Source organism: Myotis lucifugus, unplaced genomic scaffold (genome assembly GCF_000147115.1).
Source record: "Myotis lucifugus unplaced genomic scaffold, Myoluc2.0 scaffold_391, whole genome shotgun sequence".
NCBI lineage: Eukaryota > Metazoa > Chordata > Mammalia > Chiroptera > Vespertilionidae > Myotis > Myotis lucifugus.
Window position 1 is genome coordinate 893955 of NW_005871439.1, and position 25160 is coordinate 919114.

The 25160-nt window shown below is 50.0% G+C and overlaps 2 protein-coding genes across 2 annotated transcripts in view; both read right to left on the minus strand.

The window, feature by feature from the left end:
- Nucleotides 1–5322, minus strand: part of MYO18B (myosin XVIIIB) — a 163802-nt gene extending 158480 nt beyond the window's left edge. The window contains exons 1-2 of the mRNA XM_023743449.1: nucleotides 5170–5322; nucleotides 3122–3280 (exon numbers count right to left, since the gene is read on the minus strand). Coding sequence (XP_023599217.1) covers nucleotides 3122–3280; nucleotides 5170–5208 — 198 coding nt within the window. The 5' untranslated portion in view covers nucleotides 5209–5322. The remainder of the gene's footprint in view (nucleotides 1–3121; nucleotides 3281–5169) is intronic.
- Nucleotides 5323–19154: 13832 nt separating this feature from the next.
- Nucleotides 19155–25160, minus strand: part of LOC102419138 (beta-adrenergic receptor kinase 2) — a 63854-nt gene continuing 57848 nt past the window's right edge. Inside the window, exons 19-21 of the mRNA XM_006102008.2 lie at nucleotides 23303–23439; nucleotides 21539–21652; nucleotides 19155–20713 (exon numbers count right to left, since the gene is read on the minus strand). Of these exons, the coding sequence (XP_006102070.1) occupies nucleotides 20552–20713; nucleotides 21539–21652; nucleotides 23303–23439 (413 nt within the window). The 3' untranslated portion in view covers nucleotides 19155–20551. The remainder of the gene's footprint in view (nucleotides 20714–21538; nucleotides 21653–23302; nucleotides 23440–25160) is intronic.

Here is a 25160-nt window from a genome sequence, read left to right on the forward strand (position 1 = left end):
ACACTGTGCATCCTATTCCAGCTCCAACTGTGTCTCTCTCCTGTTTTAGATGGTGGATGCCTCCAGAACACAGTCTCTACCTGCATTTTTGTAAAAATGGCAATAATATTGATAATAATAGCTGTCCTATATAGATCCCTCGGAATGAGCCCTATACCGCCGTTATGCAATTTCCTACTCAACCCTCATAAGAACACAGTGAAGGAGGTTCTGAACATCTCCACACGCTACAGACAAGGAAGCAAACACAAAGACACCAGGTGGCCCAAAAGACAAAGAAAATATAAAGCCACGCCGGCCTCTCTGAGTCTAAAGCCAGTGCCTGTAACTTCTGCATATTAATGGCCTTACTTGTCTTTCTAGGGCTCACTGGAATCTTCTGGGATATTTTTAAAATACTGATGCTTAGGCCCCCCTCCCAGAGAGTCTGATGGATTTGGTCTGGGTTGTGGTCCCCCCAGGTGGTTCCAATGTACAACCGGGACTAAGAACCCCAACTCTAGTGCCCAGGCCGAGTAGCTCAGCCTGACCTTCTGAAACCAGTAGGGTACCGCCTTGGAAAGGGACCGGCTGCACTTGGCAAGTATCACCACTGACTACACCAGTTTGAAAAATGAGTCAGTGCCTTATTTTTAACCAAACCACCACAGGGGAGACTAACATGGGAGGGGCCGAATAAGATCACCAATCCCATCCTCCCACCCCCACCCCACCCTAAAGGATGAGAGTTTATGGGGCAGAGGACGCAAGATCAGATTGGTTATTTTTCTTTCATAAACACCAAAGGCCTAGCCCTCTGCAGCTTTCTTAAACTCACACACATCCATTTTACAGAGGAGCAAACTGAGGCCAAGAAGGGAAAGGGATTTGGCCTGAACCACACAGAGTGGCGAGGCCAGAACTGGAACCCAGTTCTCCTGGCATTTGATAAGGGTCTCTCTCTACCTCAGTGTTGTCCTGGCCTCTTGCTGTGCCTCACTGGCCCTGGGAAAACCAAGTTACCCCCCTGAGCCTTGTTTTCCATCCCTACAGAACGGTGATGGATTCTAATCGCTCCCTGCAAGGATTATATGAGGGCCAAATGAAACGCTGTGCTGGGATGAGGAGGGTGTCCATACTTATTTACTGATTGGGATAAGAAAACGGAATTGGCAGGAATAGCCACAACCTGCTGCCTCACAGAACCATGTCCTGAGGCTGCCCTGCTCCAGGCCCTGGAGCATCTTGGCCCATGGTCCAGCCACCTGTTGAGGTCTGAGGCCTGTCCATCCTACATCTTGGCTCTGAGTCTCCATCCAGGCCCAGAGGTGACAGGGTGTCCCCAGCCTCTGCTCAGCTCTGCTCCTTTACTGGTGCACAGTGACGCCAGCAAGGCCGGCAGCCCCATGGAGCCCTTTCCTCCCAGGCCTCTGTGACCCACACAAGCCACCTCACTCCCCAAACTGGCCCTACCCCAGGCAGCTCTCCAGAGCAGAGAACACACAGACTCACACCCTTACTCTGCCTCTATCTAACCTCATGACCTTGAGCAAGTCTCTTGACTTCTCTGAGCGTATAATCCCATCTACCCCAATGCCACACAGGGTTTCAAATAAGCCCATGAGCAGCACAGTGAACACTGTCTAGTCATAAGTGGCACACAGTAACATCTCATCATGACCTAACAACAGCCTACAGGGGTCAACTTTAGCTCCCACTCATGCTTGGGTCAGGCGGGGTGGGGACAGAGCCTGTCCTCCCTGTCATCCTCCGACAAAGACTTGGCAGGAGTGTCTCAGCAGCTGCTGCTGTTCAGCTGCCGGAGGACTTCTCTGATGCAGCCAAGTCATTGTCATTGGACAGGTGCAGGCACGTGGGGGCCGCCGAGCAAACAGCAGCTGAAGGGGAGTGGGGGGCAGAGCCAGGATGGCCCCTGGGCTCAAGCCAACACTAGGTCCTGAGGCTACTAGTTTCTCAGCCTAAACATTGCAGCATCCACCTCACTTCAAGGGGCCACTGGAGCCCATGAGGAGATGCCCTTTTTGCCTAACACAGAGGGACTATTTCCAGAGCTACGCTACGTGAGCTGGGTTTTGAAGGATGCATAGGAGTTCAATAGCCCAAGCTGAAAAAAAGAACATTCCTCTAGGTGCACTGTGCTCTAAGCCTACCTCCCTGGTGTCTAGTGCCATTATCCTATCCAGGTTCCCTGGCCAAGGAGCTGGGGATAAGGAGGGAGACAGCAGTGGCCACCCGCAGGAATACTTCTGCAAGTCCCTAAAGCATAGGGGGTGCATCTTGGCCAACTACTGCTTTAATCCAGCTGTGCTATTCAGAATAATTAAGGATTTTTAATAGACACCAACCAATCAGAAGGGAAGCCAGCTGGAACAGGGTACTGAAGTTCCTGCCTGTGCCAAACATTAACCCTTTAATTCCTGGATTGTGGCCATTCCAAGGAACTAAGGAAAGGGGCCTAGATAAGCACAGCAGCTGGAGGTACTTGGGGGACTTGGGGCCCTGGCTGCAAAGAAGCCTGGGAGGGGGCCGAGGAGGACAGACATGATATGGAAGGGTTTCAGAATTTGAACACTCAATACAGCTATAAACCCTGAGTAGCAAATGAATATCTTTCCTGCCTCAATTAAACTGAGCTAACCATACATCCTTCGCTAATATCCCGGTTTCTCTTTCTGCAAAAGTGAGATAAAAAGACGCCCACAATCATCATCAACTAATATCATTCATTCATGAAACAAACAGGCGTTGAGCACTCCCGACGGGCCAAGTACTATGAGAGCTGCTCAAGATACAAGGTTGAATGAGAGAGCTGTTGCTTTTAAGGAATTCCTAGTCAAATAAGTCATATGGTCAAGTAATTACTATGCCGACCACAACTGAGACAGGCACAGAGGGTGCAGGTGCAGTGGGAATCAGAGGAAGGCAGGCAATGGGAGAGCTTTCTGGGGATGTACACTTTAAGCTGGGTTCTGAAGGATGCAAAGGAGTTCCACAGACCAAGCTAAAAACAGGAACCAGTGGGGATAGTAAGAGCCAAGGCAAGATGGCAAGAGACTCAGGAGGTGCACGGGACAGGAAGGTGGGTGACAGACACCTGGCCCCTTCCTGCAGGGCCACTTACCTCTTGCTCTGGAGAGGCGAGCACCGCCTGTTTCTTCCGTCTTGCTTCCTTGGACTCTTTCTCAGTCTCCCGGACCAGCTGCTTAATGAAGCCGCCTGGGATGACAGAGAAGAGGGGAGGGGGCGAGGACGGCGGAGGGCTCTTCTCCTCTTCCCGAATCTGTTTTGCAGAAGAAAGGGAAGAGCTCGGTGAGTGAACCAACAGGGGCAAGTTGCCCTTTCAATGATTTGCAAAGAAGCCTGGGAGGGGGCCGAGGAGGACATACATGACCAAGCCCATGTATGAGAAGCCACAGCAAAGCAGGTGAGGCTCAGTGGGGCGCTGGGAGGGCCCCCCTTGAAATGCAATGCATGCGCAGCAGAGATTACTCCAGCCTGGATCCAGTGTCCTCATAATATGGATCTGGGTCGTCAAGGCCACTAGCCCCCTTCCTGGGTGTGGGACAGACCCATGTCCAAAAGGAACTTTTCACGTTTCCAGAAGGGGCTGGATCACAGGGAACCATCTAGTTTGTACTTAATAGATTAATTAATCAATCAATGAATCACATAACCAGTTATGTCAGGGGTCCTCAAACTACGGCCTGCAGGCCACATGCAAATACAAATATTGTATTTGTTCCCGTTTTGTTTTTTTACTTCAAAATAAGATATGTGCAGTGTGCATAGGAATTTGTTCATAGTTTTTTTTTAAACTATAGTCCGGCCCTCCAACGGTCTGAGGGACAGTGAACTGGCCCCCTGTTTAAAAAGTTTGAGGACCCCTGAGTTATGTGTTCCTGGCAGAACAGTCAAAGTAGAGAAGGGCCTGCAGCCATGATTTATAGAAGGGTCCAACCCCATGACTACAGCCCACTCCACTGACCCGGTGCTGTGGCTTCTTAATGCTCCTTAAACAAGGACCCGGGCAGCCAGGGCCCCCAGCTCTGGGCCATAAAGCTGGCAGGCTGGACACCAGCATTTTACCGCAGAAACATGGCCCAGGCCAGTGCCGACTGGAGTTGGGGTGCAGCTAAGACGGCTTCCTTGGCCACAGCGACCTTTGGGAGCTGAGGCATGCATGGGACTGGCTATGGCCCCCTGCGCTGTGTCTTTAACCTGTAACACTGTGACAGCTCATGAGGAAACAAAAATCTCCAGTGCTTTCTATGGAAGAGCTCCACACTGGTTTAAAATAAACTGCTTATCAAGGCCCTCCGTGTGTGGCTGGCAAGGACTCACAGCCAGGCTGATAAGACAGGGACTCCAAAGAAGATAAGGTGACAACGCAGGGGCCACAGGGCAAGGCAGGTCACTGCTGACCTCTGCCCAGCTAGAGAGCAGCGGGGCCATGTGAGGCCGGGCTCACGTTTACGCCACGCCTCTCCCTCTCCTGCCTGAAACCCACGTGAGTGACTCCTAAGGCAATTCAGCTGGTGCAAACTCTGCTTCTTTCAGGACTATGCTCAGTGGTGGAGGCAGCAGCCAGGAGGCACCAGGAAAGGAGCTTCTCACCCACCCCACCCTTCAGCCTCCGATTCATCAAGTCCTAAGCATGAGGGTGGGATGAGGGGCGGAGGACGTAATAGGCATCAAAAAAAGAAAAGAGGAATAACTGGGGAGAAGAGCTCCTTTCCAGTTTCCCATGGTGACAAGAGGCAGGGACCACAGACACCCGTCCCCCTGGCATAAGCCTGGCAGCCAACAGCTGGGCCCCTTCCCCACTGCCCACACTCTTCCTCCCACACCAACCCCTGTGCTCATCAAAACTGCCAGGAGGATGGAAATGGGACAGCTGGTCTACCCTCATTCCCTCACTGCCAACTGAGGAACAGGAAAGACGAGGCAGTCATGGGTGGAGTCAAGGGCATGGTCACTACAGACCAGCTGGGTTGGACAGTCCCAGGCTAGCCAAGCTGCCGGGGAGAAGATGGACGGTGGGGCTGGACATGCGACAGGGAGGCGATGGATGTCAGACCCTCTGCCTGAGGTGGGAGGGGGCAGCCTGGGCCACCCATGCTGAGTGTGACGGGTCCTGCGGCTGCAGCCCGAGCTCTGAGCGTTACTTTCCTTCTGCTCCCACAGGGCGAGGCGAGATGAGATGGCCATGCTGAGACAGTGCCAGGGCCAACTGATGAGATGAGATGAGATGAGATGCAACTCTGTCAGCCAGCAGAGAATGAAGCTACAGACATTGAACACAGCACATGAGGTGAATAGACACAAGACTGAGACAAGGAGACACAGTGGGGGAGAGAAGAGAGAGACAGGTTAGCTCACAGACACTGTCCCACGCCAACCCCCACCGGTGCCAAGAACCAAGTCCACACAGCCAGGCACAACCCAGTCATGTACACCTGGGAGGAGTATGGTCAGATGGAGGCTGCTGGCTATGTGGACAGTGCCCTGAAATCCTTCTTCTCTTGACCCCACCCTGTAATCTTTTATTGAAATATAGCACACAATCAGAAAAGTACATAATCATAAGTGTGTTAGCTCAGCAGCTCTCACATAAAGAACATACCTCTATAACCAACACCCTGATCGAATATTATTTTAGATCTTTTAAGTAAAAACATTTTATTTGAAACTATAAATTAAATTTAAAATAATTTCAATTAAAATATTAAAAATAACATTTATTTAAATGACATTTAAAATAGGATTAATAATTATTTTAATTTAAATTGTTAAAAAAATAAATTTTAATCAAATAAAACTTAAGACATTATTTTATTTAAGAAGTTCAAGAACAGGCAAATCTAATCTATGGTGATGGAGGTCAGAAGGGCTATTAACTTTGGGCTGGGAGGGGGCACAAGGGAATGATGGGGTGATGGAAATGTCCTACAGCTTGATCTGGGTGATGGCTACAGAAGTATTATCATATGTAAATATTCAATCAGGATGTAATGTAATGTACAATTGGGATTGAATATTTAACTATATGTAAACCATATATCAATTCAAGAAATAAAAAGACCATGACCAGCCCCCTTGATCGTCCCTCATGGCCCCTTCTAGTTACCATTCTCCCAAGGGCAACCACCATCCTGACTTCTAATACCATAAAACAGTGCTTTTTCCTTTTGTGAGGGAGCAGTGGGCTCCTCAGTGTGGCCATGCAAATTAGGAAAAGGGCAGGAAACCAAGGCAATTAACTGACCCAGCAGGCTGGGGAGACAATTTAGCTTATTTAGCATCATATTGAGAGTCTTATCAAATGTTCATAACTTTGGACCTAAAAAGCCCTCTTCTGAAAACAAGTTGGAGGAAGTAATCCAAAACCAGAAAATTTCATCACTATGTTGATTGTAGTGCAAAAAGAAAAAAAGAAAAAGAAAAAAAGACACAACCAAGTGTCCAATAACTAGAGAATGTCGAATAAATTAAAGTGCATCTAACTTGAAGGAATATTATAAATTTGTTGAAAAGAGTATTTAGGAAACATTTTAAACAGTTATATTGAGGTATAAATTCTATGCCAGCCATACAATTCGCCCATTGTAAGTATACAATTTGATGATTTTTTGATAAATTTACAGTTTTCAAAATAAATCTACAGATTTTTACAACCATCCCCGCAATCCTATTACCCGCCCCCCCCCCCCAAAAAAAACCACAAAAACCTTCATGCCCATTCCCACTGTCAGCCCCAGGCAACCAACCACTCATCTATCTTCTACCTCTATCCTTGCCTTTTCAGAACATTTAATATAAATGGAATCAGAACGTGCATCTGGCTTCTTCCAGTTTGCATATTTGTGAGGTTCACCCACACTGTTGTACATATCAGTGCCCCGTGCCTTTCTGTCCGCTAAATAGCATTTCATCGTAAAAATGGACCACATCTCCGGTTATCCATTCACCAGTTGATGGACATCTTGGATTGTTTCCAATTGGGGGCCGTTATGAATAATGCTATGAACAGTCACGGAAATCTTAGTGTGCCCCTCTGTTGCCATTTCCCTTGGGCAGATTCCTGGGAGTGAGTGGCATTGCTCGGTCGCACGGTGACCTTATGTTTGACCTGTTGGAAACGGGTTTCCAAAGCGGCTGCACTATTTCCGGTCCCGCCCACAGGGCACGAGGCTCGCAGGAAGCACGGGCAGGAACGCGGGAGGGGGCTCGTGTTGGCCTTTAAAGTGAAGGAAAGTACAGCGCGATTTTGCACACACGGAAACTATGCCAATGGGCCAATGAACAACACGGCACATAGAAAATGAAGGCTGGGAGGAAACACACCAGGATCTTGGCATGAGTCCCTTTCTTCTCCCTTCTAGCTCGGAGGGCACTGTCCCTCACGGACCCCCCACCCCCACCCAGGCCCCTCCTGCAAGGTGCTACCGCCTCCCCCGCTGTCAGAGCCACCAAGGGGTTTTCGAAGGCATGCTGGCCTGGGAGTTACCGCTCTCGGTGACTTAGGCCTAAGAAGACGCCTTGGGCAGCGTTCAAAGCAAGCTCTCCTCTCGTGGGGGCAGCGGCACATCCCGGAAGCTGGTGAGCCCACCTGGCGCCCGCGCCTAAAGCCAGTTCTCGTCTCGCGAGAGCTTCTCGCGAGAGCTCCTCGGAGCAAGCATCTCTTTCCAGCTCTGCGTAGGGCGGTGCCACGTTAGTAGCTTACAATCGGAGTGTTTACGCTGCTGAAATTGGCAAATACTACTAATCAGGGTTTTTATTCAAGGAGCTGGCCGTTCAGTATTTACCAGGACGCTGCCACTGGCTGAGACCCCAGCACTCCTACCGGGCCTGGCGTGCAGGGAATCTCAAGATCCAAAGATCCAAGAAGGGACATTTCAGCTCTGAGGAAGTCACATGCCCATGCGGAGACCCTGCAAACATTTCCAAGTGCAAACAGCCAAGGCTCTGGCTTCAGGAAAAGCCCCCGCAGTGTGGGCTGTCCATCTAGCAAAGGCAGGGGAGCCGGATCCGCAGAAGGCCAGATCTCCGGGGAGAGGGCTACAGGAGGGCTCTCAGCCCCTCCCCACTCATCCCCTGGGGAGACACCGGGGATGCCCCTGAGTGACACACAGCCAGAAGCCATTCCGCTACAGCCTGGGGAGCGGAGCCCAGGTTATGAATAGGCCTGGTGCGAGGAGGCTGCCCTGGCCACCGCCCGCCCCCCTTCCCATCCAGCCCAGCCAGGCTTGCTCAGTGGCTGCTTCCCAAGAATCACCCTCAGCTTCAAGGCTCCAGGGGGAATCCTGACTGTCAGTCTGGGCTGTCCTCAGGGGCTGCTGGCCATGCCCAGAAGACATGGATGACAATGAGAGGGAGCTCAGTGTGGGTCCTTCACTCCCCCAGTCCTGCCCCTCAGAGGCTCCGGGCCAGCCCCACTGACCCAGGGCCAGGAGCCAATCCTGCTGTCAAGCCTTAATTTAAGCAAGTGTTCTTACCACCACATTCCCTTCCAGGCCTGAAACTCACACCTGCCTCCTCGGCAGCTGTTTTAAGCCCACGAGAAGGCCCCAGATGCTCAGAATTCATGGTAGAAAGTCTCAAGTCTCCCCTACAGGGTGAGGGAAGCTGGTGAAAGGAAAGGCAGCCCCAAAGCCAGGGATGGTTTGGAGCAGTTTTCCGTGCACACATGCTAGATCTGAGTGGCCCCAGAGGGCTCTCAAGGTTCCCCCTTAAAAACCCCCCCCCCCAAACGTGCGGTACTGACACAGCAGCCTGTGACTTCTCTTGACTCATAGAACATTGTCAAGTCTTTTAGTGGCCGCCAGGGCCCTCATGACCACCCGTCCTAACACCTCTCCCCCTTGCTCCTCCAATTCAGTGACACTGCCCTCCCAGGTTCCAGCCCCAGCCCCCCTCACAGGACTCTCTCATGGCCTCCTACCTTCTCCACCCAATCACCCACTTTGCGCTGTGACCACATGTCTTAGGTCACTCCTGGGTCCTTGCTCATTTCCATTTTCATTTAGAATTCTCTTTCCCACCGTTTGGCTGTGAGTGTGTTTATTCCCCCAGCTTGATCACACTGTCCTGTGTTATGCTGTCCCCCATGGACTCAGGTTGAGGCCCAGTCTTGTAGGTGTCCCGGAACTCAATTCTGACATTATCTCAGGGAGAAAGCATCAGATTCCACAGGTAAAGGGCTCAGTCCCACAAAACCACCCTCTACTTCAGACACCCCCTGCAAATCCAGGTTGTTAGCTGTGCCTCTGTCCAACCAACCAGCTACAATGCCAACAGCAAGTCCAGGTTGCTCCCGGTACAGTAGCCCCCCCCCCTTATCTATGGGGGATACATTCACAGACTCCTAGTGCAGTGGTCGGCAAACCGCAGCTCGCGAGCCACATGCGGCTCTTTGGCCCTTGAGTGTGGCTCTTCCACAAAATACCACGTGTGGGCACGCACGTACGGTGCGAAGTTGACTTAAAACTTTAAGTAAAGTTTATTAAGTTAATTTTAGGGAACGTTGTGGAGTGAAAGAAGATGTAGTGTCGAGGATTGAGAAAGGTATGTTGAGATGGTTTGGACACATAGAGAGGATGAACGAAAGGAGATAGACGAAACAAGTATACAAGACGAGTGTGGATGGGAGAGTTGGAAGGGGTCGACCTCAGCGAACGTACCTCAATCAGATTGAGGACGTTTTTAGCAAAGGCCAGCTGAGGAGTACCCTAATTAAGTTAATAACAATGTACCTACCTATATAGTTTAAGTTTAAAAAATTTGGCTCTCAAAAGAAATTTCAATCGTTGTACTATTGATATTTGGCTCTGTTGACTAATGAGTTTGCCGACCACTGCCCTAGTGGAAGCCTGAAACCGTGGGTAGTATCAAACCCTATATATGCTATTTTTCCCATACACACATACCTTCCCGCGAGATTTCATAACGAGACTCCGAACGGCGCCCAATTTAAAACTAAAAATTGTTTATTTCTGGAATTTTCCGCTTAATATTTTCAAACGCGGTTGACCTCAGATAACTGAAGTCTTGGAAAGCGAAACCACAGTTGAAAGGGGACTTTACTGACCTTCGGACCCACTGGCTGCAAATCAGAGGTTCCCGTGACCCCCTTCCTTGGATTCGATCAATTTGCTAGAAGAGCTCACATAACTCAGAAACATGTTACTTACTAGGTTGTGGGTTTATTATAAATGAATAGGACTCGGGAACAGCCGGATGGAAGAGCTGCACAAGGCCGGGTATGGGGGAAAAGGTGCTTCGAATAATAAATAGAAGAATAGAAAATGAGCCGACACCGCTCTGACAGAAGAACAGGAAAAGAAGGAATTCCTGGACCCACCGCCCAGTTAGTAGCGCTGTGCCCTTGGGCAGGTTATAAACCTCTCTGACTCTCCATTTCCTCCTCCATAAAACTGGAACCATGCACCCCCTGACTTCTCCGTGTATTAAAAAACAAGGTGATGAGTGTGAGTGGGTTTGTCACCTGTGCCTGTGAAGCAGTGTCGCACAATTGACTGTCTTGGTTCATGTTGCTTATTAGACTAGACTGGTCTTTAGCAAAAAGGCGCCTAGCCCGTTTCATGTCACTCTCCATGACCTCGGCCCCGTAAGCCTCTCAATCTCCCTTCCTGATCTGTCCAATGGGGCTAATAACTCCCACCCAAGCTCCCAGGCAAAATCAGCGAGAATGAGACATCTAATCCCATTGGGCAACCATCGGCCTCTCAACTCAACGGGTAATCCAGTCGCCTTCCCTGAAATGGAAACGAAACCCCCTGCCGGTATTCAGCACAACTGACAATGCACTCCGTCCTCCATGGGCTGAGAGAAATTCCCTGGGGACCTCGGGCCTTGAAATTCCTGCCTTTCCAGGTGTGAGCACTGGCTGCCTATTTGGCGAACCCATGAGGCCACTTCTCGGGGGTCTTTCCTGTGTTGCCAGAAACTAGAGTCCTTTAAAAAGTCATCGGGGAGAGGCTCCGTGAGAAGCGGAGCAGAAAAAGAAAATTACGGATATGAGTGAGTCATATCCCTGGGGGAGGAGTTCATCCAAAGCTATTCAGTCCTTTCCTTGGAGGCTTGGAGAATGATGATGGACGGGTCGGGGGTAGGGGTAATTGGGGAAATTGGGACATTATTTCTTAAATGGGGAACCCCACAGGGCTCTCTGAATGCCAGCCTGGAAGGCGGGAGATATTCTAAGACGAATGCCCTCACGATGAGGGGGTGTGTCCTGGAGCAAGTTGTGCCGCAGCTGTTCGCAAACGGGGTTAGACTTGACAGCACCCAGGGGCCCTTCACGTTGTCTCAAACCCACTTTCGACATCTTTTCAAATAATTCCATTTCATGTGGTTTGAACATTAAGGGGACCGTGATAAGTCCTGGTGGAGCTTTAAATGCACGTGGTGAAGTGAAAGAGGCCCATCTGTCAAGGCTACATTCTATATGATTCCAACTGAATAACATTCTGGAAAAGGCAAAACTATGGAGACAGTAAAAAGATCATTGGTGGCCAGGGTATAGGGAGGATGGGGAGGGATGAATAGGCAGAGCACAGAAGTTTTTAGGGCAGTGAAACTATTCCGTATGAGACTACAGTGATGGATACCTGTCCTTACACATTTGTCCAAACCCACAGAATGTAACACAACCAGGAGTGACCCCTGATGTAAACGCTGGACTTTGAGTGGTTATGATGTGTCCATGCCAGTTCATCAGTGTAACAAACATATCATCCGATGGGGGATGCTGACCATGGGGGAAGCTAGGCCTGTGTGAGGTCAGGGGGTATATGGGACATCTCTGTACCTTCCCCTCCATTTTGCTGTGAACGTAAAACTACCCTAAAAAAAATAAAGTTTATTAATTTAAAAAAAAATTCAGCATATGCCATATACCACATCAACGAACCACCTGCTTAAACTGGGCCATTCAGACAGTTGTTCTTATCTACTAGGGCAGTGGTCGGCAAACTCATTAGTCAACAGAGCCAAATATCAACAGTACAACAATTGAAATTTCTTTTGAGAGTCAAATTTTTTAAACTATATAGGTAGGTACATTGTTATTAACCTAATTAGGGTACTCCTAAGGCTTAGGAAGAGCCACACTCAAGGGCCCAAAGAGCCGCATGTGGCTCGCGAGCCGCAGTTTGCCGACCACTATCCTAGGGAAAGCAAGACACTCAAGACCTGTCTCAGGGTAGAGACCCAGCCAGAGTTTCCATTCTTTTGGCATCGAGAGAAGGGTCTCTTCAGTTCTTGGGCCTTCTGTTCTCATCTCAAAATGCCACCAGAAGGGCTTGATCGTTCTCCCTACGAAACTTTGCCATCCATACCCAGTCCCCGTCTGTGTCCCACCCCGGTGAGTTTGGACAAGGTGGGTGCTGAGTGGCAGCCCTCTGAGGCTGTGCTGGCTCCCAGCAGAGGAGAGGCGGTCCTCCAGCCTCCGTGAGGTTTGAAGTCTGTGGATTTCTGGGCTCCTGCCCCCAGGATGGGTTAGTAGTTCCGAGACAGGCCCGGGAACCTGCATTTCAGAAGGTGGAGGCTGATGTAGGTCATCAAGGACCCACACTGGGGAAACACTGCCCTGGGGCTAAACCCTGGAGGACACCTGTGGGATGGCCTGGCCCCACCCCCACAGGTGTCGGAGGGGAGACTAAAGTTCAGACCAGGAAGGATTTGTCCAAGGTCACAGAGGTCACAGCAGAGCCCAAACGAGACTACTCAAGGTGACCAGGCCTATGTGCAGGTGGCACCAGACATCTATTAACTGGTGACATACAGACCCTCAAAAACCAGGAGGCCAGGAGACTAAACCTCCTTCATCTCCTACTCCTCCTCTCCCTCCTCCCCTCCCCCCGTTTCTCTCCGTCATTATTTTCCAGAACTCATCCACAGCCTAAACCACACAGGCCCTCCCCCAGCCCACTCTGGACAGATTGCTCAGATACAGGAGGTCTGGACTCAGGTCAGCAGCAAAGACAGTCCCCACGGGAACCACCATCCTGCCGGGCACGGGAAGCCCGCTGGTGCCCTGACCCGGGCAGGCGTGGTCTCGGCTGACCACAGAGTGAGAGTAGCAGCCCAGGTTTCCGGATCCTGTGGGACAGAAACCCAGGCCCCTGCCGGGTCAAGGCCAGACTGGGCAGCTGGGACCCACGGGACTTTTCCCACCCAGCCACCTGAGCACCGGAACGGGAAAGCTGCCCTCGGCAGGGCTCCGAGGCCTGCAGCTGGGGAGGCCTTCGCGGCTCAGAGAGGGAGCTCCATGTCCAAAGCACAGCCCCGCACTGTCCCCACCCCGACCCCCACCACCGAGGCCTGTGAATCGTCTCCATTCAAAGCAATGCCTGGTACCGGGGGTGCCAGATACAACCACTCCTCTAAGATGGAGAATCGAGTCAGCACCGCATGAAATTCAAACCTCTATCCCTGAACCACCACCACCACCCCTCCCCCACCACACACACACACACACACACACACACACACACACACGGGGCTCCATTTGGAATTCAAAAACCTTTAGCCATATGGCTGATCCTCCACAGGGTTGGGAAGGTGAAAGAGGAAGGGTTTGGCTCCCTGACCATAAACAGACAAGCGGCTGTGGACAGCAAGCAGAAATCACCAGCCCTTGAAAGTAGGAACCCCACTGTCTGCGGGCCGAGATTCTGCAGCGGAGGCTATCGCGTGACCCGAAACATATTTTTTTAAAAATGATTCGCAAACAGCTGGGTCCTGACAAGGCTGATTCTTAATAGAGCCCACGCCCAGCGTTTTGTTCTAAAATCCACCCACAAAACACTCTTGTGTTCTGAGAAAGAGACGTCCACTCCAGAAAGGCCTACCAGAGGCCGAAAGACCAGAGGCCTGCCGCCACGGCCCCCCAAAAACACGTTCTGGAGAATGAAAACTGGCCCATCAGCTCCCAAGGTGCCCGTCGTAAAACCCAGGCTGACAGTACCTTGTCCACACGAGGCCTCAGGTCACAGGCACCTCTCCCGCCCGAGAGGTCTCCCCAGGTGGCGGCGCAGAGAGCCCAGCAGGCCGGCAACGCAGGGGCGAAGGACCAATGTCACAGGCACCCCTCCCCAGGCTCCACACACAGCCCCTCTCGGACTGCTCCTCCCGGCCCTCCCCCACCCTCCCTCTGCGCCAGTGTGATAGCAGCAGCTGAGTGCCCGAGTCATTTCTAAAATTAGCCGGTGAGCTCCAGGTCTGGCCAGGGGACGGCAGCCCGGGGTGGCCGTTGACCAGGCATCGGAGAGCATGGACATATTTGGTGGCACAGAGCAGGGGAGGGGACAGCTCCCGACGCAAGCACATTCTCACCCGTCATCCCTGGCCGGGCCGGGCCACGCACCCACACTCCTGCCTCCCTCTGCCCCAAGCAGGTACCTGGACGCCATAGGAATTGGGCCAGGGGAGCCCGGGTCTCCGTTCCCGCTGGATTCTGGGAGGAAATACCGTCAACTACAGCTGCTGCCTCTTAGCCAACAATCCGTGCAGGACACGTGCCTGATAGGCAGGCAGCAGCGATCACACCAACCTGAGGGCTCTCCGGACTCATTTACTATTTCTTTTTTTTTAAAAAACACACATTAATTTTATTGATTTCAGAGAGGAAGGGAGAAGTAGAGAGAGAGAAACATCAATGATGAGAAAATCATTGAGCGGCTGCCTCCTGCACGCCCCACACTGGGGATTGAGCCCACCACCTGGGGATGTGCCCTGACTGGGAATCGAACCCTGACCTCCTGGTTCATAGGTCAATACTCAACCGCTGAGCCACACCATCTCACTCTTTACTATTCCTGACAACCCCATGAGGTAGGGCTTCCCCACGCCCATTTGACTGCATGGGTCAGATCGGGAAGCACAAAACACACACATTTCAGGAAAACTCGCTAGCCATGTGGCCCCACGGTGGCTGCCTTCTTTCCTGAACTAGCGCCCAGCTCACGGGTGGCAAGTACCCACTGTACCCCTTCGGCCTGTCGACCCACAAGCAGACGGTTCTGCCCAGGCTGCTGTGAGGGACTTTAATCCCCTAATAAAGCATCTGTGAGGCCTTCGGAAGAAGTAGATGAAAGCAGTAACTCACAGAAAGCAGTAACCACCCCCCGACCACCACCACCCGCCCGCAGAGTAAGCTGGGGAGCCTGGCATAGCTGTGGGACACACGGGAGATGAGATGGACCTCCTGGGTTTCCCCTGGGCCCTGGCTCTCACGGACTCTTTCCTTGTAATGCAGCGGTTCTCAACCTGTGGGTCACGACCCCTATGGCGGTCGAACGACCCTTTCACAGGGGTCGCTTAAGACCATCCTGCATATCAGATATTTACATGACGATTCATAACAGTAGCAACATTACAGTTAGGAAGTAGCAACGAAAATAATTTTATGGTTGGGTCACACCATGGGGAACTGTATTTAAAGGGCCAGAAGGTTGAGAGCCACTGTTGTAATGGATCTTGCAGGAGGAGCAAGCAGTCAGTCTCCACACCCCTGACACCGTGAAGCTGGCTGTGCTCCAACCCACGGAATCAACAGAACTGCTCGTTGGCAGCCACTCCCTTTCCCTTTATAAAATCGGCCTCTGCACGAATCCCCCCTCCGGCCCCCCAAGTCAGGATTCTGCAAAATGAATCACTCCTGATGTCTCCACAACTGGATAAATGCAGTTTTTAATGGGGGTTGGGGGGGTGGGAGACAGAGAAACAGCACATCCATGGAGGTGTCTTTGCACAGGTCCTGTTGATTGAGATGCACAGAAGTAATTTCTCAGCACAGAAGAGCCAGCCTCGCTGCTCCAGAGTGACGGTAAGAGATGGTGATACTGACGGTGACACGCCACACAAGGGCGGCGACCACGAATGAGAAACAGCGTCTTGGCGGGACCCTACGTCAGGCGTGCCCTAGTGAGCATCCTGAGACAGGCCCAGAAACTCCCAAGGGCACAATCAATGCGAAAACAAGTGACTTCATAGGTACGACATCTAGATTTACAAGATCCAGCTCACTGGCTTCCCTATGTATAGCAATGCCCAGTGCGAAACGGATTTCTTTCTTGAAGGGTATTAACGTTGCCAAGAATACAGCAAACATGTCACTTCATGGATGGCTCTGCAGAGGCCATCAGGAGGAAGCCCCCTCACGGTCCGATCTTCATTCTCGTTCACGTAAATCCTCAGGGGTCCGCTCGCAAAGCCGACCTCTTGCCAAGTTTCGATCGTTCACCAGGGCATTGGCTATTGTGACCCCATTTTTCGAACCATCTGGGAACAGCGAAGGGGGAAAAGGTCACTTCAGAAGGGCTACTCCCGGAAGCAGGTGTTTTTAAACACTGCGGATTTGTCAGGAGTAAGCGCTCGATAAATCAAGGGCAATAATCGAATCTCAAGGCGATGGCAAGACTGATGGTGGGGATTTGGCACAAGAAGAGCAGGAAATGAAGGAGGCGTTGCAGGCGAACTCGGCTCCTGAGGGATGGCCATGACGAGGGGGAAACTGAGTACCCGCTCACTGGGGCCCTTACCCAGGCTGGGGCTTCACGGCCAAATCGACATCACCAGGGAGTGAGGCGAAATGCTTCACTGGAGTTCTTTCATCCTGTAGCCAATAAAGCATCTGGAGGCCTTCGGAAGAGGTAGATGAAAGCAGTAACTCAGAGCGAGGTCGCTGTCGGGTGTTCCTAAAAAGTTCGTCCCCCTCCTCCTCGCTCAGACCAGAGGATGGGCTATTGCAGAAACAGGCCGTGGCCGTGGCGGTGAGGTGTGTGCCCGGCATTGCGGGGCGCCTCGTTTCGATTTTATCTTGTGAAAAAAATGGGAAGGATTGCCATTTCTTTAAATAACGAGCTATACAAATAAAAAGGAGCAGACATAATAAGGAAGGTCGTTGATGAAAACAAACGGAAGGAGTCAGTAAATAATGTAAAATGCTTTTGCGCTAAAATAGAACTCTTGTTTTATATATATGTCGTTGAGCAATCTTTGTGTTACCCAGAAAAAGCCAAATCTATTTGTTGCAATTCGTTAAAACACAGGAAAACTCAATCTATAATAATAAAAGCGTAATATGCTAATTAGACCGACGTCCTTCCGGATGACCTTCCGGACAAAGCCCGGGTGCCAGAGGGAAGCCCGTGCCAGCAGCCGGGGGAAGGAAGGCCTATTCTTGCACGAATTTCGTGCGTCGGGCCTCTAGTTTAACAATGAAACTAAAAATGGCCAGTGTTTCACTCACAAACTACATATAATATATACATCATGGAACATAATCAACTGAGAAGCAAACCCAGGGTCAAGACCTTTGTAATATGAATACACGATTAGAATTATTTCTTCATTCCCAACCCTTACATTTTATATCAGGACAAAATTTTTAAAATGGAATTGAATTGACCCAACTAGGATTCTGACTGAAATTTTTTAAAAAATCATTAGAAAAAAACTACACTTTGATCTTTTTAATCTAGTTAAATCCTATTGTCAATTGGTAAATGATACATTTTTTAGTGGCCAGGGAAGGCCTTAAAACGATTGTTTCAAGTATCTTATGGTATATTTCAAACTGCAAATCAAGGTAAGTCTTGCTTGAAACAGGTTGCTGTTTGTTGTTATCCTTCTTCCTTCTTTTGGTTATTTTTCCCAGGTTTGCTGCTGTCTTTCCGAGCAGGATGCTTCCGTTCCTCGGTGCACCTGGAACGTGAGGCTTTCATTTCCTTGAACTGACCAATCAGAGGCACGAGTAATGAAACCTTTGCCTTCGCAGTGAAATGACAGCTAATTTCTAGAAGTCTTGCTGGAAAATCACCCATAAACATGATAGAGAAGAAAAAAAATCGTGAGCCCCAATGACAGGAAGGGGTAAATGCACCAAAGAGAGAGTTTTAGGTTAAAAAAAAAAATAACCTGGGGTTCATAAAAGTTTTAAATTTACTCCGTCTATAGCAGCTTAAACTATTATTTTTAAACTGCTTTATTGATTCCTTTGAATTATGAAATCAAGGCTCATTATACCACAACTATATAAAAATACCAATTCGATGATCTTCTTCGACAATGTTAAAATACCCCGACCATCTCTGTATATCTAAAATAATGAGAAAACTTGTGCAGAATTTTGTCTTTTTACATGGTCCAAACACAGGAAGGGTCAAACATCTAGAAATGACATAACAATTTCAAACTGTCTAGAATAGCCACATATACCAATGAACCTCTTTGACCTTCTAGGACCTTCCGTGGACACCCCATCAGAGGGGCTGTGGGCACAAGTTCAGGCAGAAGACCGGCCTCCCCAGGGACTGCCCACCCAGACCCCAACACAACCGGAGACCACAGAGGGCCATCAGTAAAGTCCATCCATGCGAGGCCCTCCTCAGCCATGCCATTGTCAGTCAAGTGTGAGTTGGGGGAATATAAAAGTTTACTTGGGATAAGCCTGAGGCAACAGGGCTCTCAGGCTGCCTTCCCATTCATCTCTCTTAGGAGCAATTCCTAAATTTCTAAAAGAGATTAACTTTACCTTCCACCCCAGAGCAAAAACTGTATTTCTCAAAGAGATGCGAATCAGAGGAGGTACTGCCGTAGGTGTGAGACGTGAGACGCTAAGCCCAGACCCGGAGGGGGACGGTCCGCCTGCCTTCGGCACACGAGGCCCCGAGGTTTCTGGCTCTCCGTGCTGAGCATGCGTGTTGGCGGTGGCGAGAGCAACGACAGCTGCACTTAGCCGGCCCGGGGAGATGCTCGCTCTTTGTGAACAACTGCGTGTCTGTCTTGGTGGCTTTTTTTACTCTTTTTTTTTAAGCAACTTAATTACCCTTCCCTTTTAAACTCGAGAATGCATGTGCATAGCGTGCATTGGAAATATTGGAAATAGCAGGCAGTAGAACATGCGTGTTAATTTAAACTCCAGTTAAGACTTGAGATGGACAGTGACCCTCCCGATTCCTTTCCCAAAGTAACTCCTAGGAAATGAAAGACTCTGCCAGTAATTATCTTCCCAATCCCCCAAATAGAATTTCATTTAAAAAGCACTTTCTTTCCCAATGAACACAGCACAGGAATGTGAAAACGAAGATTTGGAGCCACTAAAAAGATCAAGGACAGGATGCAGATAATTACGATGTCAAGTTTTGTATATTGTTATTAACTTAGAAACAAACAATAAAAGTGCGCTGGGAACAGGACCAACAAGTGGACTTTTGAAATTGCTGTTATTATTTTTAGTCTGATGACACGGAGGGCTTTGCTGGCAAACACACTGGTTCTTATAACCCAGCATTTACTTGGGGCGTGAGAAGGGCCTGGAACTCGCCAGGGGAAAACCACGGGGAAAGGCCGCCGCTGGGATCAGGCGAAGAGTCTTCACGCTCTAACGTCCCGGTCACGGGACGACCCGCCCAGGGCACGGGGTCACTCACGAATGACAACATAGATCCAAATACACAAGGAACCCATTGGGACACATTCGTTCTTTTTTCAATAAAATTCATTTAAATTACACCAAAAGGTACAACAGTTTCCTTCCTTCACACATCCATCGCTGATATGTTCTCTGGGGTCAGGCAGAAGGAACCAGATCGCCCGCGTCACACCACGGCCTGCTGTCGAAACCCAACGGACTCGCCCCCAAACGTCCCTGTGCACCCGGACACGTGAAAGTGCGGCTCGTGTCCTGGAAGATTTCTGACGATCATCATTACCCTGAAGTTTAAAACCCCGCGCCGGCCTCGCCTTTGGAATCGCTGTCAACGCCTCCAGTGGTTGAGCGCCTGCAGTTCCCACGGGGCTCCCGTGTCCTCAGGGGCCGTGCCCTCCATGCCCAGCACACCGAGCGCTCCCTGGGGGAGGGGGGGGCAGACCCGAAGCTGGGGGTGCGGCCACACGGTGAGGGGCCCAAGCACAACCGTCCCAGAAAGCATCTTCAGCTTTCGAACTCAGGACAGCACGGAGCCGGGTCTGAGATGCACAGAAGAATCACACGGCTGGCCTCCCATCCCAGGAGCATGGAGAGCAACGACGTACAAAAATCCGCAGTGACTGTTTCTGGGTAAAACACGGCGACCCCGGGCGACCTGTTAGCCCACAGGGCGGATGGGCACCTTCCATCCGGACAAGTACAAGATATGTTTGATATCAGACGTAAAAACTGGTAAGTAGTGATCGCCTCAAGTTCTAGGTTCATAGGTACCAAAATGAGTGTGTGGCGGAGGAAAATCTTCCTTTTCCTCAGTAGTTTCGACTGTGGACAAATATGAGGCCGGCGGGGGGGCCCCCCAGGACGGGAGGGAGGCCGCCCGGGGCCGAGAATGGTCAGGACCCCGAGCAGGAGCATCCCGGCGGCCGCGTCTTCCCAGCGATGCAAGGACCGGGATGAGCTATCCATCCTCTAGGCCTCCTCCTCCTCCTCCGAAAGGCTCCGCGTCCAGGGCCGAGAACACCCGTGGGGACGTCCCCCAGGCACCGTCTTCCCCGGGACCCGCGTCCCGGCTGTCACCGGCATCCCTCCCGGCTGTCAGAGGCCGTTGCTGCTCCGGTGGCAGAGGGGCGGCTTCGCGAGCTCCGCGACGCCCGCGCGGGACTTGTTGAGGAACTTGGGCGCGCGTCGCAGCAGCCGCTGGGCCTCGGTGAACGTCTCCGTCAGCTCCTTCTTCCACTGCACAAACTCGGGGTCGCTCTGCAGGGAAACGCACGAGAAGGTGTGACAGCTGCGCCCACTGTGCCAGCCGACGTGGGCGTCGCTGGCAATGCCCGAGTCCCGAGACCCCCCGACCCCAGTGAGCGCACACTCGACTCTTCTGCCCCCAGAGGGGAAGGAGGGCCCTGCCGGCCCTGCCGTGACCCCCGCATCCACTGAGGACGCTCACAAAACAGCTCAAGTTCAAATAACAGAGGAACAGTTTTGACAAGTTTAACGCTCCTTCCCATGTAATGATGAATTAAACACACTTGTGTATCTACTACTGGTTATCTCTCTATATATGCTTCCTCTCTCTCTCTCTCTCTCTCTCTCTCTCTCTCTCTCTCTCTCTCGTGCCCCAATGGAAAAGGATTCAGGAATTAAACTGGGGCTACAATAGAGTTAGGGAGAGAAGCATGGCATTTTCCTTCGCAGGGTCACTTTGGTATCTTGCATTTACTTAATTATTCCAAACTCAAACTCCAACACGCTGGAAGAGCGGGAAAATTAGGGCACAAGTACTATTGTAGGACCCGGCAAAATATCAGATGAGTTATGCAATCAAATTATGTCACGTGCTTCCTCCACACACGCGCTAATATTTGCTTCTCTGAAAATAACTGAATTTGCTGAAAACTTTGAACCTTAGGGCTTTCTTTCTAAGTATGCAAGTGGCAAAGCACGGAGTAAGAGAATGCTCTCTAACCAAGCAGCCCTCGTGGCTGGAGAGAGAGAGAGAGAGAGAGAGAGAGAGAGAGAGGGGGAGGGAGACAGGAAGAATTGTTCTAAACTGCATCTATGAAAAGAATAACAAAAACTCACCTCACATTGTAAGACAAATTGCTTCCCTCCTTTTATCCTCAACAAAATGCATTTTTTGTCTTTAAACTGAGTTTCTTCCACAGACATAATCTGTTCCATGGTCAGTAAATTTTGCTGATCATAAAAATAAAAACGACCGATTACTTCACATCATTCATGATTTCTGAAGTTAATCTACTAACTAATACCGAAAACTACCCACTTAGGAAAAGTAAACAAACAAAAAACTTGGCGTTTGTCTTTCTTTGCGGATATTCTAAAAGTGGGGGAGATGGCTACAAAGGAACACATACCAAAGTGCAAACTATACCACCGCAAAAACAAACAAACAAACAAAAAACCTGCAAAGAAAGGAATGTCTCTAAGGCCAAAGAGCAAAGCTGTTCCCTCCACACGGGACTGATGTCTGAGTGACTGTGAGTCACGTGCTTTCTGCACCACGCACCCATCTAAACGCCATCAGTAAAGCCGGGAGGGAACGCGGGGGCGCCGAGGGCGATTCACAGGAGCCAGGGGTGAGAGGCTGAGCTTTCACCCAGCAGCTCCGTAAATGCCGGGCGATGCAAGCTTGTCGGCTGACGCTATTTCGATCATATCCAGACGATGCTATAAACACAGGTGACATCCTTAAAGGACTGCCCCGCGGGCTAGGTCTATAGCAGTATTGCTTAGGGTGAATGCTGTAGCGTCCCGAGGACCTTACCATTTTATGTTTTTTTGGATAAATACTCCAGGAGTCCTAAATGAGAAACGACATCATAAACGCGCGTGTTTGCTTATAACTCATTGGTACCTACGAATCCAAGCAGCTTCTCAAACGGGCCATTAAACATTGACTCTTTTTATTGCACACTAGAGGCCCGGTGCGCAAAATTCGTGTATAGGTAGGGTCCCTAGGCCTGGCCAGCGATTAGGGCCGATCGGGGCCTTCCTTCCCTGGCTGCTAGCTTCGGCCTCAGTTCCCTGGCTGCCAGCCAGGGCCTTCCTTCATTCCATGCCACCCCCTGGTGGTCAGCACACGTCATAGCGAGCAATCCAACTCCCGGTCTCCTGGTTGAACTCCCGAGGGGACACTTTGCATATTAGCCATATATATATATATTAGAGGCCTGGTGCATGACATTTGTGCACTCAGTGGGGGCGTCCCCTCAGCCTGGCCTGCGCCCTTTAGCAGTCCAGGAGCCCGCAGTTGGACATCCTTAGTGCTGCCGCGGAGGCGGGAGAGGCTCCTGCCACCACCGCTATGCTCGCCAGCCGTGAGTCCGGCTCAGGGCTTTTGGCTGAGCGGCGCTCCCCCTATGGAAGCACACTGATCACCAGAGGGCAGCTCCTGCGTTGAGCGCCTGCCCCTGGTGGTCAGTGCATGTCATAGCGAATGGTTGTTCCGCCGTTCGGTTGATTTGCATATTAGCCTTTTATGATATAGGATAATATATAAGAAGATTCCTGATGTTAAACAAAGGAAGTTTTTTTTTCCGTTTTGTTTTTGTTTAATTTTCAAATATACTGAAAAGTGGGACAATTTCCTGTCTGCTTTGGACCTCACAGAACAGCACATTCTATTTTCTGATATTACAAAATCCTGCCTTGACTCGGAAGTCTAAAAGTCACAGTCTGAACATCAAAATCGCATGCACACACGTTAAACAGGTGCACAGTGCTTCCGAGGCTGCTTGACAAGACGTGTCCTCACGATGCGATAACCACGTGCCATCCATTCAACATTAACGACAGCAAGTGCTCGGTAACGGGCGTCAGACTTACCCGGGACTCCCCCTCTCCTCTCCATTCAAGTCTGTTTGGAAAGAGGTAAAAATATCGGCGCTGCCACTGAGTCAGAAACGGGTTCCCCAGTTTCAGCATGTACCCGTGCATAATACAGTCCTTTCCCATGGCGTAATCTGAGAAATAGAAAGTCACTGTCAGTTAAATAGGGTCTGAAACAGAACGTCTTCAGGTAGACGTGCCTCAGGAAAAGAGAAGTACACACTTTCTGGAAAAGTCAAGTTTCCAGCAGTATACGACATTACAGAAATCATTACTTCTTTCTTAAAATTTTTAAATTAAAATAAAATTTTAAATTAAATTTTGACAATACTTAAATTTTAATTTAAATTAAATCTATATAAAAATTATATAGGTTTCACGTGTAGAACTGTACAATACGTCACCTGTATACTTCATTGTGTTTACCACCCAAAGTCAGATTTCCGCCCGTCACCATGTGTTTGACCCCCTTTGCCCTCCACCACCTCCCCCCACCCCCTTGCACTCTGGTAACCACCACACTGTTGTCTGTGTCTCTGCGCTTTTGCTGGTTTGTCTTGTTTGGTCATTTGTTGCAGAAATCATTATTTCAGTCTTTAAACACATGGGAACTGGGAATTGAAAAAATAGAGGTTTCTTTAGCTCTTTCCCTACTGACACTAATAATTGCTTCTCAACTTCCTGATAAATTCACAGTGGTCGTTTATTGCTCTGAGAGGGCAAAAGTTTGTTCTGAAACGACTTTTTCATCTATAATAATAAAAGCGTAAAATGCTAATTAGACCAGACATCCTCCAAACGTAGCCCCTGGGATGGATCCAGGCAGCTGGCCCTCAGCTGGGAGGGACGGATCCAGGCAGCCACCACGGCTGCGAAGGCCTACTCTTGCACAAATTTCGTGCATCGGGCCTCTAGTTATATATAACGACAATGGAAGAACAGAGAGTAAATGAATGCAAGCCCCAAGTACCTTTGCCTCTATGTGGCACTGGCCTCTCCCTTTCTTCTACTTTTTGTTTTCTATATAATAACCGAGTGGGGATTTCCGTAGCTAAGCCAAAGTAACACAAGGATCAAAACTGTTTATTCCTTGACTTGAGGTTATATTCCTCTCTCAAATACATGGCTATGTAGAGAGACCAAGCTCATTCATTCACCCTGAGTCCTGATGACCTTTTATAGGGAAGTATTGTCTCTTAAAACAAAAACAGGTTCATTTTAAGTGGTTGCTTTGCCTTCATGAAAAGCTTGAGTGATTGGGCTAAAATCATTCATTCCCTCTCTCATTCGCTCATTCAACAAGAATAAGTGAGCAGCCAAGTGCTGAGCATGTTGTAGGCATCGAGGACTCAGCGGTGAGCAACAGACAAGCCCCCTCGCCTTCAGGGAGCTCACACTCTAGAGCAGCGGTTCTCAACCTGTGGGTCGCGACCCCTTTGGCGGTCGAACGACCCTTTCACAGGGGTCGCCTAAGACCATCCTGCATATCAGATATTTACATGACGATTCATAACAGTAGCAACATTACAGTTATGAAGTAGCAACGAAAATAATTTTATGGTTGGGGGTCATCACACCATGAGGAACTGTATTTAAAGGGCCAGAAGGTTGAGAACCACTGCTCTAGAGGGAGGTCAGACGATAAACATGTAAGCAACACCCATAGGACGGGGTGCGGGGGGACACCAAAGAGGGTTGAAACCAGGGAGTGAGCTTCCCGGAGGTGTCCTTTTCATGAAAAAGTGCCTGCATTTCTAGAGTATATCTACGGTTGAAATCTTGTGTTTTTAGTTGAAATCTAAGCCTAGACCAGTGGTCGGCAAACTGCAGCTCGCGGGCCACATGCAGCTCTTTG